At 43.1% G+C, this 17,300-nt stretch overlaps 1 protein-coding gene across 11 annotated transcripts in view; it reads left to right on the top strand.

The window, feature by feature from the left end:
• The window catches only part of plekha7b (pleckstrin homology domain containing, family A member 7b), a 157,041-nt gene extending 143,413 nt beyond the window's left edge, over nt 1-13,628 (top strand). For all 11 annotated transcript variants that reach the window (XM_029767711.1, XM_029767712.1, XM_029767714.1 and 8 more), the window contains 4 exons: nt 590-811; nt 1,035-1,168; nt 1,277-1,422; nt 12,921-13,628. In XM_029767711.1, the coding sequence (XP_029623571.1) occupies nt 590-811; nt 1,035-1,168; nt 1,277-1,422; nt 12,921-12,943 (525 nt within the window). In that variant the 3' untranslated portion in view covers nt 12,944-13,628. The remainder of the gene's footprint in view (nt 1-589; nt 812-1,034; nt 1,169-1,276; nt 1,423-12,920) is intronic.
• The last annotated feature ends 3,672 nt before the right edge of the window (nt 13,629-17,300 follow it).

Consider the following 17,300-nt stretch of genomic DNA (forward strand, 5'->3'; position numbering starts at 1 on the left):
GTGTCTATGAAGCAGCAGTATGGTTGTGTTGGTGTGTAACTGTTGTGTCTGTGAAGCAGCAGTATGGTAATGTTGGTGTTTAACTGTTGTGTCTGTGAAGCAGTACTATGGTTGTGTTGGTGTTTAACTGTTGTGTCTGTGAAGCAGTAGCATGGTTGTGTTGGTGTTTAACTGTTGTGTCTGTGAAGCAGCAGTATGGTTGTTTCGGTGTATAACTGTTGTGTCTGTGAAACAGCAGTATGGTTGTGTTGGTGTGTAACTGTTGTGTCTGTGAAGCAGCACTATAGTTGTGTTGGTGTGTAACTGTTGAGTCTGTGAAGCAGCAGTATGGTAGTTTGGGGGGGAACTGTTGTGTCTGTGAAGCAGTAGAATGGTTGTGTTGGTGTGTAACTGTTGTGTCTGTGAAGCAGTAGTATGGTTGTGTTGGTGTGTAACTGTTGTGTCTGTGAAGCAGTAGTATGGTTGTGTTGGTGTGTAACTGTTGTGTCTGTGAAGCAGCAGTATGGTCATGTTTGTGTTTAACTGTTGTGTCTGTGAAGCAGTAGTGTTTGTGTGTAACTGTCATGTCTGTCTACCCCTCCTCCTCCAGTGGAGGCGAGAGCAGGAGTTTGACCTGCAGTTGCTGGAGCGGGCGGTGCAGGGGGAGGAGGCGCGGGGAGTGGTCCAGGGCGAGGAGTGTCCAGCGGAGCACAGTGATAGACCTCGGTCCCAGTCAGACGAGTGGCTGACCCTCCACTCTACAGCCACGTCCACACTTACCCGGGAGGCGGACCTGGAGACGCTGGACTATGACCTGGACCTCAGCCGAGAGGTACAACCTGACCCTCACCACCTCCTCCATCAAACCTCACCAAGTCAGAGCTGTTCACTTTAACATTTCATTAAGGACTTAGTACTTTCACGATGTTGTTTAAACAATTGAATAGGCTTGTTTTCAGCTTCAATGGTTATATTCCCTAATCCCTACAGTAATGGTACTAGAGTTGAATAGCTGTTAGTAGAAACGTCTACTGTGTGTGTTTCTCTGTGTGTAGCTGGCCAAACCTCAGAAGGTGTTAATCCCTGAGCGCTACGTAGACACAGAGCCTGAGGAACCTCTCAGCCCTCAGGAGGTGGAGGCTCGCCATCGCAACATGGAGCGCATCAAGAACATTCTGGCCAAGTCCAGGTATATTACAGCAACACCACTACTCACTGGGCCAATATGGAAGATCAGTTTGACAGGCCATTCAATTCATTGTGTAATGGTGTGTGGTGTGTGTGTCTGTGTGATTAGTGTTCAGATCCTAGCGGGGCCCTCTGTGGCGGTGGACAAGACAGAGGTGGTGGGTCTGGACTCAGCCATGCTGAAGCAGGAGAGAATCATCACTATGTCTTACGCCCTGGCTTCAGAGGCCTCCCTGAAGAGCAAGCAGGTCGCAGGTAATACCAACACACACAACTGGACACACTCTGTAGTAATACCAACACACACAACTGGACACACTCTGTAGTAATACCAACACACACAACTGGACACACTCTGCAGTAATACCAACACACACAACTGGACACACTCTGTAGTAATACCAACACACACAACTGGACACACTCTCTGTAGTAATACCAACACACACAACTGGACACACTCTGTACTAATACCAACACACACAACTGGACACACTCTCTGTAGTAATACCAACACACACAACTGGACACACTCTGTACTAATACCAACACACACAACTGGACACACTCTCTGTAGTAATACCAACACACACAACTGGACACACTCTCTGTAGTAATACCAACACACACAACTGGACACACTCTGCAGTAATACCAACACACACAACTGGACACACTCTGCAGTAATATCAACACACACAACTGGACACACTCTCTGTAGTAATACCAACACACACAACTGGACACACTCTGTAGTAATACCAACACACACAACTGGACACACTCTGTAGTAATACCAACACACACAACTGGACACACTCTGTAGTAATACCAACACACACAACTGGACACACTCTGTAGTAATACCAACACACACAACTGGACACACACTCTGTAGTAATACCAACACACACAACTGGACACACTCTGTAGTAATACCAACACACACAACTGGACACACTCTCTGTAGTAATACCAACACACACAACTGGACACACACTCTGTAGTAATACCAACACACACAACTGGACACACTCTGCAGTAATATCAACACACACAACTGGACACACACTCTGTAGTAATACCAACACACACAACTGGACACACTCTGCAGTAATATCAACACACACAACTGGACACACACTCTGCAGTAATACCAACACACACAACTGGACACACTCTGCAGTAATATCAACACACACAACTGGACACACACTCTGTAGTAATACCAACACACACAACTGGACACACTCTCTGTAGTAATACCAACACACACAACTGGACACACTCTGCAGTAATATCAACACACACAACTGGACACACACTCTGTAGTAATACCAACACACACAACTGGACACACTCTGCAGTAATATCAACACACACAACTGGACACACACTCTGCAGTAATACCAACACACACAACTGGACACACTCTGTAGTAATACCAACACACACAACTGGACACACTCTGTAGTAATACCAACACACACAACTGGACACACTCTGCAGTAATACCAACACACACAACTGGACACACTCTGTAGTAATACCAACACACACAACTGGACACACTCTCTGTAGTAATACCAACACACACAACTGGACACACTCTGTACTAATACCAACACACACAACTGGACACACTCTGTAGTAATACCAACACACACAACTGGACACACTCTCTGTAGTAATACCAACACACACAACTGGACACACTCTGTAGTAATACCAACACACACAACTGGACACAATCTGTAGTAATACCAACACACACAACTGGACACACTCTGCAGTAATACCAACACACACAACTGGACACACTCTGTAGTAATACCAACACACACAACTGGACACACTCTGTAGTAATACCAACACACACAACTGGACACACTCTGTAGTAATACCAACACACACAACTGGACACACTCTGTACTAATACCAACACACACAACTGGACACACTCTGTAGTAATACCAACACACACAACTGGACACACTCTGTAGTAATACCAACACACACAACTGGACACACTCTGTAGTAATACCAACACACACAACTGGACACACTCTGCAGTAATACCAACACACACAACTGGACACACACTCTGCAGTAATACCAACACACACAACTGGACACACTCTGCAGTAATACCAACACACACAACTGGACACACACTCTGCAGTAATACCAACACACACAACTGGACACACTCTGTACTAATACCAACACACACAACTGGACACACTCTGTAGTAATACCAACACACACAACTGGACACACACTCTGTAGTAATACCAACACACACAACTGGACACACTCTGCAGTAATACCAACACACACAACTGGACACACTCTGTAGTAATACCAACACACACAACTGGACACACTCTGTAGTAATACCAACACACACAACTGGACACACTCTGTAGTAATACCAACACACACAACTGGACACACTCTGTACTAATACCAACACACACAACTGGACACACTCTGTAGTAATACCAACACACACAACTGGACACACACTCTGTAGTAATACCAACACACACAACTGGACACACTCTGTAGTAATACCAACACACAACTGGACACACTCTGTAGTAATACCAACACACACAACTGGACACACTCTGTAGTAATACCAACACACACAACTGGACACACTCTGCAGTAATACCAACACACACAACTGGACACACTCTGTAGTAATACCAACACACACAACTGGACACACTCTCTGTAGTAATACCAACACACACAACTGGACACACTCTGTAGTAATACCAACACACACAACTGGACACACTCTCTGTAGTAATACCAACACACACAACTGGACACACTCTCTGCAGTAATACCAACACACACAACTGGACACACTCTGTAGTAATACCAACACACACAACTGGACACACTCTGTACTAATACCAACACACACAACTGGACACACTCTCTGCAGTAATACCAACACACACAACTGGACACACTCTGTAGTAATACCAACACACACAACTGGACACACTCTCTGTAGTAATACCAACACACACAACTGGACACACTATGTAGTAATACCAACACACACAACTGGACACACTCTCTGTAGTAATACCAACACACACAACTGGACACACTCTGTAGTAATACCAACACACACAACTGGACACACTCTCTGTAGTAATACCAACACACACAACTGGACACACTCTCTGTAGTAATACCAACACACACAACTGGACACACTCTGTAGTAATACCAACACACACAACTGGACACACTCTGTAGTAATACCAACACACACAACTGGACACACTCTGCAGTAATACCAACACACACAACTGGACACACACTCTGTAGTAATACCAACACACACAACTGGACACACTCTGTACTAATACCAACACACACAACTGGACACACTCTGCAGTAATACCAACACACACAACTGGACACACTCTGTAGTAATACCAACACACACAACTGGACACACACTCTGTAGTAATACCAACACACACAACTGGACACACTCTGCAGTAATATCAACACACACAACTGGACACACTCTCTGTAGTAATACCAACACACACAACTGGACACACTCTGTACTAATACCAACACACACAACTGGACACAATCTCTGTAGTAATACCAACACACACAACTGGACACACTCTGTAGTAATACCAACACACACAACTGGACACACTCTCTGTAGTAATACCAACACACACAACTGGACACACTCTGTAGTAATACCAACACACACAACTGGACACACTCTGCAGTAATATCAACACACACAACTGGACACACTCTGCAGTAATACCAACACACACAACTGGACACACTCTGTAGTAATACCAACACACACAACTGGACACACTCTGTAGTAATACCAACACACACAACTGGACACACTCTGTAGTAATACCAACACACACAACTGGACACACTCTGTAGTAATACCAACACACACAACTGGACACACTCTGCAGTAATACCAACACACACAACTGGACACACTCTGTAGTAATACCAACACACACAACTGGACACACTCTGTAGTAATACCAACACACACAACTGGACACACTCTGTAGTAATACCAACACACACAACTGGACACACTCTGTAGTAATACCAACACACACAACTGGACACACTCTGTAGTAAAACCAACACACACAACTGGACACACTCTGTAGTAATACCAACACACACAACTGGACACACTCTGTAGTAATACCAACACACACAACTGGACACACTCTGCAGTAATACCAACACACACAACTGGACACACTCTGTAGTAATACCAACACACACAACTGGACACACTCTGCAGTAATACCAACACACACAACTGGACACACTCTGTAGTAATACCAACACACACAACTGGACACACTCTGTAGTAATACCAACACACACAACTGGACACACTCTGCAGTAATACCAACACACACAACTGGACACACTCTGCAGTAATACCAACACACACAACTGGACACACTCTGCAGTAATACCAACACACACAACTGGACACACTCTGCAGTAATACCAACACACACAACTGGACACACTCTGCAGTAATACCAACACACTCTGCACCAGGTCTGCAGAAATCATAACACTAATGTGTCTCAGAGGCTGGGAGAAACTCATGACTACATGGGATAAAAGAAAAGGACTGTTTGATGCTCTCAGTGACTTCTTTGAATTTGTATTCATAAAAGGTTTCCAACGTTTGGAAACATTCATAAAAGGTTTCCAAACGTCAAATGATATTTTGTCGAAGGTTGATAGACATACCTGAATGTTCTGAATAACTGGTCATCTTCTCACTACAAACTTCCACAATACGTTTTAGTCTTCACTTTTCCAACCTGAACGGAACTGAACTTGGTGGTAGAACTTCTGCCAATCATGTGTCATTTCCAATAACTATACTTATGATTAAGTACCTAGTCCTCCCCTTTTTGGTTCTTGGACAGATTCTAAGAGACTGACGCTCTTGTGTGGATGTTCGTCATGGCAGGGCCAAACACTTTCAGAAATGATTATCTTTCAAGTATGTGTCTGACAATATCAGTCAAATCTACCTTGCATCACATTGACATCCTCTGGATAGCTGAAGACGGGATAAAGAGAGGGTAGCTCGCTTTCAAGAGTGCTCTGCGGATGATGGAGGAGGGGAGGGAAGAGGTGCAAAGCCGGGCTATCAGGCCGTTCATCTCCTAATAACTCAATATTATTTCTTCTAAGTGTGGGCCTTATGAGTAAAGACAGAGATAATTGCGATCCGTGTCTAATCTTTCAGACGGGGAGGATTCTCTTGATGAGGCTATTTTGTGAGGCTGATCAATGACCCAGTAAGACTGTGCTCAGGCTCTCAACGGCATCCTCCCGTAGCTGGCTCTTTGAACACGGTTCTAAACCCTCATAAAAGACACCCAGATCACTTTTCATCTTTACCTTGCAGCAGGCAGGTTCACTCTTCCAGTAGCATCATCAGTAGCAGCCCTTTAGACGAGTTGCGTCTCTCTCTCTCTCCTCTCTCGTTCTCTATCTGTCTCTCGCTCTTCTCTTTCTTTCTCTTCTCTCTCTCTCTGTCACACAGACTTACACTCAAGTGTCAGGATGTGATGGAGCTGAATATGCACAGAAGAGCAGAGTCAACAATTCTAACAATCTTTCCAGCGTAGAGAAATGTCAGAATACATCACACGAGGCATCTTGTCAGTAGAGACCAAATCAATGTTTTTTTTCAACTCTTTGGTATAAAAGGAAGGTGTGTGGGTGCACTTTTCAAATCCCTGAATTGAAAGAAACTTCTTTCAATGGGATTATGTATAATTCAGAAATAAACATTGGCATTTTATTGACATTACATTTACATTTTAATCATTTAGCAGACGCTCTTATCCAGAGTGACTTACAGTAGTGAATGCATACATTTCATACATTTTTTCTCCGTACTGGTCCCCCGTGGGAATCGAACCCACAACCATGGCGTTGCAAACACCATGCTCTACCAACTGAGCCACACGGAACATGCAGCTACATGATAATTGATTGAAGTGACATCTTATATTTTATTGTTTTGCTGTACAGTGTGTTTAATGTTCAAGTTGGATTGGTGTCTTGTGTGTTATTGGGCATGGTGGGAGTGGCCCCAGCCAGCCCCTGTCCCTGTGTTGTGGTATTTGAGACCAGTCTCAATACCACATGTCGGGTGTCTCAGTCTTGTCCCTGTGTTGTGGTATTTGAGACCAGTCTCGAGACCACATGTCGGGTGTCTCAGTCTTGTCCCTGTGTTGTAGTATTTGAGACCAGTCTCGAGACCACATGTTGGGTCTCTCAGTCTTGTCCCTGTGTTGTGGTATTTGAGACCAGTCTCGAGACCACATGTCGGGTGTCTCAGTCTTGTCCCTGTGTTGTGGTATTTGAGACCAGTCTCGAGACCACATGTCGGGTGTCTCAGTCTTGTCCCTGTGTTGTGGTATTTGAGACCAGTCTCGAGACCACATGTCGGGTGTCTCAGTCTTGTCCCTGTGTTGTGGTATTTGAGACCAGTCTCGAGACCACATGTCGGGTGTCTCAGTCTTGTCCCTGTGTTGTGGTATTTGAGACCAGTCTCGAGACCACATGTCGGGTGTCTCAGTCTTGTCCCTGTGTTGTGGTATTTGAGACCAGTCTCGAGACCACATGTCGGGTGTCTCAGTCTTGTCCCTGTGTTGTGGTATTTGAGACCAGTCTCGAGACCACATGTCGGGTGTCTCAGTCTTGTCCCTGTGTTGTGGTATTTGAGACCAGTCTTCGAGACCACATGTCGGGTCTCTCAGTCTTGTCCCTGTGTTGTGGTATTTGAGACCAGTCTCGAGACCACATGTCGGGTCTCTCAGTCTTGTCCCTGTGTTGTGGTATTTGAGACCAGTCTCGAGACCACATGTCGGGTCTCTCAGTCTTGTCCCTGTGTTGTGGTATTTGAGACAAGTCTCGAGACCACATGTCGGGTCTCTCAGTCTTGTCCCTGTGTTGTGGTATTTGAGACCAGTCTCGAGACCACATGTCGGGTGTCTCAGTCTTGTCCCTGTGTTGTGGTATTTGAGACCAGTCTCGAGACCACATGTCGGGTGTCTCAGTCTTGTCCCTGTGTTGTGGTATTTGAGACCAGTCTCGAGACCACATGTCGGGTCTCTCAGTCTTGTCCCTGTGTTGTGGTATTTGAGACCAGTCTCGAGACCACATGTTGGGTGTCTCAGTCTTGTCCCTGTGTTGTGGTATTTGAGACCAGTCTCGATACCACATGTAGGGTCTCTCAGTCTTGTCCCTGTGTTGTGGTATTTGAGACCAGTCTCGAGACCACATGTCGGGTCGCTCAGTCTTGTCCCTGTATTGTGGTATTTGAGACCAGTCTCGAGACCACATGTCGGGTGTCTCAGTCTTGTCCCTGTGTTGTGGTATTTGAGACCAGTCTCGAGACCACATGTCGGGTCTCTCAGTCTTGTCCCTGTGTTGTGGTATTTGAGACCAGTCTCGAGACCACATGTCGGGTGTCTCAGTCTTGTCCCTGTGTTGTGGTATTTGAGACCAGTCTCGAGACCACATGTCGGGTCTCTCAGTCTTGTCCCTGTGTTGTGGTATTTGAGACCAGTCTCGAGACCACATGTAGGGTCTCTCAGTCTTGTCCCTGTGTTGTGGTATTTGAGACCAGTCTCGAGACCACATGTCGGGTCGCTCAGTCTTGTCCCTGTGTTGTGGTATTTGAGACCAGTCTCGAGACCACATGTTGGGTCTCTCAGTCTTGTCCCTGTGTTGTGGTATTTGAGACCAGTCTCGAGACCACATGTCGGGTGTCTCAGTCTTGTCCCTGTGTTGTAGTATTTGAGACCAGTCTCGAGACCACATGTCGGGTGTCTCAGTCTTGTCCCTGTGTTGTGGTATTTGAGACCAGTCTCGAGACCACATGTCGGGTCTCTCAGTCTTGTCCCTGTGTTGTGGTATTTGAGACCAGTCTCGAGACCACATGTCGGGTCTCTCAGTCTTGTCCCTGTGTTGTGGTATTTGAGACCAGTCTCGAGACCACATGTCGGGTCTCTCAGTCTTGTCCCTGTGTTGTAGTATTTGAGACCAGTCTCGAGACCACATGTCGGGTCTCTCAGTCTTGTCCCTGTGTTGTGGTATTTGAGACCAGTCTCGAGACCACATGTTGGGTCTCTCAGTCTTGTCCCTGTGTTGTGGTATTTGAGACCAGTCTCGAGACCACATGTCGGGTGTCTCAGTCTTGTCCCTGTGTTGTGGTATTTGAGACCAGTCTCGAGACCACATGTCGGGTCTCTCAGTCTTGTCCCTGTGTTGTGGTATTTGAGACCAGTCTCGAGACCACATGTCGGGTGTCTCAGTCTTGTCCCTGTGTTGTAGTATTTGAGACCAGTCTCGAGACCACATGTTGGGTCTCTCAGTCTTGTCCCTGTGTTGTGGTATTTGAGACCAGTCTCGAGACCACATGTCGGGTGTCTCAGTCTTGTCCCTGTGTTGTGGTATTTGAGACCAGTCTCGAGACCACATGTCGGGTGTCTCAGTCTTGTCCCTGTGTTGTGGTATTTGAGACCAGTCTCGAGACCACATGTCGGGTGTCTCAGTCTTGTCCCTGTGTTGTGGTATTTGAGACCAGTCTCGAGACCACATGTCGGGTGTCTCAGTCTTGTCCCTGTGTTGTGGTATTTGAGACCAGTCTCGAGACCACATGTCGGGTCTCTCAGTCTTGTCCCTGTGTTGTGGTATTTGAGACCAGTCTCGAGACCACATGTCGGGTCTCTCAGTCTTGTCCCTGTGTTGTGGTATTTGAGACCAGTCTCGAGACCACATGTCGGGTCTCTCAGTCTTGTCCCTGTGTTGTAGTATTTGAGACCAGTCTCGAGACCACATGTTGGGTCTCTCAGTCTTGTCCCTGTGTTGTGGTATTTGAGACCAGTCTCGAGACCACATGTTGGGTCTCTCAGTCTTGTCCCTGTGTTGTGGTATTTGAGACCAGTCTCGAGACCACATGTCGGGTGTCTCAGTCTTTTCCCTGTGTTGTGGTATTTGAGACCAGTCTCGAGACCACATGTTGGGTGTCTCAGTCTTGTCCCTGTGTTGTGGTATTTGAGACCAGTCTCGAGACCACATGTTGGGTGTCTCAGTCTTGTCCCAGTGTCGGAAATGTTTTTATTCGGTCTTGACTTTGTCTCGGACAATGAGGACTTGTAACTTCTGGCCGACACCAATCAGCTTCCATTCAGTCAGCCCATAAAACCACTTTGCCAGGCCAAATATATACACTCCTTTCATTACACATAAAAATGTTATGAAACCTGGGCTTACTACTTTACTCGTAACATTACTGTCCTTTACTTTTGTTGAAACATATCCTCAAACTTTGTCACGCTCGTCAGAATATCCTTGATTTGCTGGTAGGGAGGAGTGGGAGACATTGTTTGAAAGTTGCGCTCTCACTATTAGTAAGGGGAGACTTGGGGAAGATATAATACTGTATGTTTTGTCTTTGTATCTATTATAGACCTGTTTGGGTAAGTGATCCTTAGTGGAGTGTCTCTCTGTTTTCCTGAGCAGCATATTGTCACCATTCTGAATGTCTACACCATCCATATGTTGTTCTGAAATATCAACACAGAAATACTGGACAATTATGGTTGCGATTTGACACAATTACAACAATGGTCTTGAATTGGAATCACATTTTTCTGGTCGCCCCCCTCCAAAGTCTTGGTTTTGAATCGGTCTCGCTTTAGGTGGTCTCAAACACAACACTGCCTTTGGATTTGCCAGTGCTGCTCCTAATGTGACTAATATCCTGTTCTCCTCTTCCTCTCTGTCTTCCTCTTCTTCTTCTCCCTGTATCTACTTCTCAGTAGTACCACTGCACCCTAACATCCCCATCGTGCCTCCTCCTCCACTTCCTCCTCCTCTTCCTCCTGTCTCTCAGGCACCTCCCCCTCCTCCTCTAAGCAACGGATTTCACTTCTCGTTTGTCTAATCAGAGAAAACAAAGTAAGGACTAACAGCATGCTAATGGCATTGAGGCTTCACTAATTCTCCCTAACATGGGTGCTGCTTCACACCTCTCTGTCTGCATGATCACCGCACTGTTGTAATTCTGAAGGTAGTAGATCACCCCTCTCATTATCGTCAGCATACCTACACATCTGCAGGCAGCCAGCTAATCTCAATGTGCTAATCGTCTGTAAATTGTTTTTGTAACTTTATCTAAAATGTGTGTTGGGCAGGGTAAGGGGGCAAAACAAATGCCACTAGCTACGTGAGCATTGTGTGCAATTAACAAAGAAGTGAGACACCTTTTGCTTCAGCACCTTGACAGTGGAACAAGTGTTCACAGCTGCATTCCACAACACCAATTATCCCACCATCTGTAGACTGCTAACAGTATTCACCAAAACATGTAGAACAGGGAGAAAAATAAAAGTGACACTATTTTGAATGTGCAAACACATTGGGACTGATCATGATACTGTGTAAGTGTGTCCAGTTAACTGGCACTCTCAGGCTCTCTACTGTACTGGCTCAATCATGCACCATCCGTTGGCTATCCTTGACTACTAACCCCATCCCCTTCCTTATCCATGGGACTCTGCAATATATGTGGGACTGTGTGCATGTCTTTGTGTGTATTTGGTGTTTTCCACCTTGTTGGTGTCTGTCACCAACCCTGTCCTGTTTCCTTCCTCATCCATGTGTGCTGCTCAGCTGAAAGGGTCAGGGTCAGAGGTTATGATGTGTGGACATTTGGAAATGCCCAAATGACACCTTATTCCCTATATAGTGCACTACTTTTGACCAGGACCCATAGGGCCCATGTAGTGAATAGGATGCTATTTGGGACGCAGAAAATGTGTTTGCAGATGGTTCAGTATGCACAGCCTAGAATCTGCACTTACATATTTGGAAAGGAAATTGTTAGACAGTAAACGACAGCTATGTTTGTTTCCAAAGGATACCTAAAGATACAGCTCCTATATGTGTTCTAAAAGAAACAAGCTGTGTCCACTGAATCAGTCTCACACACAGTAGGATGTTGTTGTATGACTTTGTTGTTTCCACCGCTTGGTTTAACAGTACACTGTAGCATTTCATTCAGTTGCTTCAAGTTTGTTGTGATGTGAGTTGAGTTTATGAGGGAAATAAATGACTCAACATTCTTCCACTATGTGACATGCTGTACAGAAAGACAGAGAGCAGAGAATGTTTACCAGTTCACCATGTAGTAAGGTACAATGATCCATTAATTCCATATGTGGTGTATGGTGGCTTGGGTATTTTGGGTTTTGTCTTTCTTGCTTTCAAAAAAGGTGGTTTTCTCATGGTTTCCTATGAGACTAATATTCCCTTTTAAAGATCTGGTGTGTTGTATGATGCACTTTATGTTGTGGTGAGTTCTGCTGCATCATCTACATTATGGCTGGGATGTGTTTAGGTTAATAACCTTTACCCATGTACAGTACTGTACTTTGGTATTCAGTAAGACCATGGTATTTGATTAATATATATATATATATATATATAATATATATATTTATATTTTACTAGCCTAAAATCCTGCTAATACTGTTTGATTGAATCCCAGCTAAGAATGTATTCTTCATTTCCTCCCATTCTTCCATTCTGCTTGGTGTTCTAGAATTTCTCATATTCTTCCTAAACTAACTTTATGTGTTTTGTTGATTTTCCCTCAGCCAAAGCGCTTTCTGGACACTGAGGTGCTGTTCCATGATGACAATACAACCTGGATTCTTGAAGAAAGAAAGACTTGTTTGGTTGTGACAGTTCCACTGTTCTACAGTAGATGGGCGTTAGTGAACATTTAACCTGCCCTCAGTAGCACGCAGCAGGACTTACTCGCTGATGCATTTTTACTAGCTAAAATGAAGTAACTATTTTCTTAAGAAAATGTATGTCTGCCGTGGAAGCTGCTGTGCATATTAACTTTGGAAGTGTCTAACAGATGTTAATCCCATAATAGAACATGTTTTATACACGTTATTGCACTTTTAGCATTATACTGTATCATAGTAAAGAACTGAAAGAGATATTTTCAAGGTGAGAATGTTTTGTCTTGCAGTGTGATGTGAATTTGGAGGGAACTTGTATTTTTTCAAAAAGGTTAATGAGAGTATTCACCAACTGGAAGGTCGATATGAACATGTGTCATGTTGATTGTATTTTTGTCAAAACTCAGATGATATTCTTACACCAAATCACTTGAAATGTAATTTGTGTTTGTATCTAGCACTGCCAGTCTCTAATTGGCTTGCCAAATGGATTTTATTTTTGCTTACAACATTGGGAGGAGAATAACATTGAACATAATATTTTCTGGATGGCTTGGGCAGGTTGCACAATGATAATTATTAAAAATGTAAATATTAAAGATATTAACAATGCTTTTTGCCTCATCAAATGTTTTGTCTTCAGACAACAGACTCATGCAGTAGTCATAATAACCGGTTTAAAATGATTACGGTATACTGAGGTATTCAGAGAATGTGAACCCCCAAAACTCTTAGGTTTTATAGCCTATTGTACAGCATTGAATTTAAATCATATGTTATTGCGTCAGTTTAATAATTGTACTACTCTGTGGATGACAGTTGAATAATATGGTTGACTGTGTTGGAATCTTCAAAACCCTTTATCTTGTGCCAGTTCTGATAACCTTCTCTTCATGCTGACCAAAAAGTACAAAATGTAGCCTCATCACAGCTCCAATGATTCTCTTTGAACATTCCTATTGATTGCTTTGACCTGTTACATTTCATTCTATTATCTGAGAAGGGAATACAACTTTACAGGCTCAAACCAAATGAGGTAAACTTTCAATACAAAAACCTTGAAATGTTTCTTTAGTTCAAAGCTTCTCTTTCTAAAAGGGCATTTTTTATTCTGTCTACATTCTCAACTGGGAAGGTGGGTAGTAATAACATTGGTGTATCTGAAGCATAGAATTTATATATTTAAATGAAAGATCTTTTCCTTTGTAAAAGAAACCTCTTGAGACGAACATGGCATTGAACTTATGAATCAAAGCTGATGGAATTATGAATCTAAGCCTTTTGCAAGTTACTTTTTCACATGTTCTGTAAATGGAAGGTCAGCTATATAAAAGTCATGACTAGAACCAATTGCAATTGTTCTGTCAGTCTTATACATAATTCTACAGTTCTAACATATTTGTATAGCATGTTCTGCTATCTTGCTTATAGGCTAGGCTTCTTTGTCTGGTGGACCAGTAAACTGCTCTCACCTCCCTTGTGAGATCTTTATCTTTAATTGGAGAGTAACTACATACCCTTGTCTGCATCGTGGTACTCTTTGAAAACACCTGTGAGAGGGGATGCACCTCCCAGAGCTCCACAGTGGGAGCTGCCACATCTCCTCTCTCTCCATGCCATCTCGAGGAGTGGGAGTGTAGGCCCCAGAGTGCCTGCTAGCCTGGTGGGTATAAGACCCATCACATCCGCTATTCTGCTTATTTTGCAATAAATGGCCTGTTTTTTTTCCTCCTCCTGCAGAAATTCAACCAAGACCATCCACTGAGGATTGTGGCATTTCCATTTATTGACGTTTGGCTGCTGGTTCATATACATTTGTTATGCTATGCTCTGGACTTCAAAGAGAATGAAATAGAGCCTATTATGCTAATTCTGTCTTGTTCTGTTCAACGTAATCAAGGCCTCACACATTAATCCTTTACAAAATGTTCCTCACTGACTCTAGGAAGAGGTTTTCAAACGTACATGAATAGAAAAACGAATTCCTGACTTTCCCAGATGACTCCAAAAACCCGTAGCTGAGCAATTGGGGGGGAGACAACCTTTTGTTATTTTGAAACTATAAATGATTTGAGAACTTGATATGAAATCCAGAGTAAACAACTGTGAAAAACAGTGAAGGTTTCTCTTCCCACATGATTGTTACAGGGTGGAACTGTTTGTTGGTAACATGCCCCATGTTAACCTTTGCCGGTCCCAGGAATAGCTCATTTCAATAAAGGGCATGGCCCTGGGTATTTAAGCTTGAATATTTGTCATTCACAATATTCCATGACCACTAGAAGGCTGGCATGTGCAGGGAGGATGGTCTAGTAGTGAAAGCCCAGTCAGTGTCTTTATTAGATACCATAAGAATCCTGACTGGACTCTGATTGTACATGAGCTGAACCAAAGGATCCAACACAAAAGGTACTTTGATTCTAAAATTGTATTTTATGCTCTTTTATCATCTCAAGATCAATATACATGCTTTAATGAGGGATGGGCTGGTGTTCAATTATTGAACAGTTAAAAATGATTGAATATTCTCTCCCAACAGACTGTACATGCCTACATTCTATGAAAATAATAAAATAGACCAGTAACTTTTTAAGACTGATATTTATTAGTATGTACGTTGTCTCATTCTCGCTCAGTTTATTGCAATACAACTTATTCAATGGTTAAAACAATGTACTTGTACTTCAACACAGCCTTTCAGAGTAGACATATACACTTTCTTCAGAAAGTATAAACACCCCTAGACTTTTTCCACATTTTGTTGTGTTACAGCCTGAATTTAAAATGGATTACATTGAGATTTGTTGTCACTGGCCTATAAACAATACCCCATAATGTCAACGTGGAATTATGTTTTTAGACAAAAATGAAAATCTGAAATGTCTTGAGTCAATAAGTATTCAACCCCTTTGTTATGGCAAGCCTAAATAAGTTCAGGAGTAAAAATGTGCTTAACAAGTCACATAATAAGTTGCATGGACTCACTCTGTGTGCCATAATAGTGTTTAACATGATTGTTGAATGACTACCTCATCTCTGTACCCCACACATACAATTATCTGTAAGGTCCCTCAGTCAAGCAGTGAATTTCAAACACAGATTCAACCACAAAGACCAGGGAGGTCTTCCAATGCCTCACAAAAGAAGGGCACCTATTTGTAGATGGGAGAGAGCGAAAAATGACATTGATTATCCCTTTGAGGATGGTGAAGTTATGAATTACATTTTGGATAGTGTTTCAGTACACACAGTTACTTCAAAGATACAGAATGGCGCTAAGCACAGGCAAAATCCTATTGGAAAACCTGATTCAGTCTGCTTTCCACCAGACACTGGGAGATGGATTCACCTTCCAGCAGGATAATAATCTAAAACACAAGGACAAATCTACACTGGAGTTTCTTACCAAGAAGACAGTGAATGTTCCTGAGTTGCCGAGTTACAGTTTTGACTGAAATCTACTTGAAAATCTATGGCAAGAACTGAAAATGTTCTTCAAGCAATCATCAACCACCAATTTGTCAGAGCTTGAAGAATTTGAAAAGAATAATGGGTAAATGTTGTACAGTCTATGTGTGGAAAGACCTTAGAGACTTACCCAGAAAGACTGCTTCTACAAAGTATTAACTCAGGGGTGTGAACACTTATGTAAATGAGATATATATGTATTTCATTTTCAATAAATGTGCGAACATTTATTTCAAAAAAATTCACATTGTCATTATGGGGTATGGTGTGTAGATGGGTGAGATTTATGTTAATCCATTTTGAATTCAGGCTGTAACCAAACAAAATGTGAAATAAGTCAAGGGGTACGAATACTTTCTGAAGGCGCTGTAAATACTGCATATGATAACAGGTTTATGTAAACACAGTTGTTCTACCCTATAAATGATTGATTATGAATGTTTTAAAAATGCTGTGTTAAAGAAAACAATGAAATGCTCTCATGTTCCTTAAACGGCTTGCATTTACAATACCTACAATGAATTAGGCTTTTTGTGTACATGAATGAAGCAGATGCCCTTGGGCTTCCTCTTTGATCCAGCAGCAGCTCAAACTTTGTCTGCCTCTTAGCAACACATTTCACTTCAAATTAAGGCACAACTCTGTCTGCAAGCACAAAAGAAAAAACCTGCACCGTGCTGAAATGTATTGCAGTGTTGGTTATTGGTACAAATGAACATTAGATGAGTAGTTTTAATAAGGCTCACTTTCACTCTCTCACTTTGGGTTGTATAGAGGATGTGTTGTGCAGATGTGTGCCATCTTCAGGCCCTTTTA

Source organism: Salmo trutta, chromosome 12 (genome assembly GCF_901001165.1).
Source record: "Salmo trutta chromosome 12, fSalTru1.1, whole genome shotgun sequence".
Taxonomy (NCBI): Eukaryota; Metazoa; Chordata; class Actinopteri; order Salmoniformes; family Salmonidae; genus Salmo; species Salmo trutta.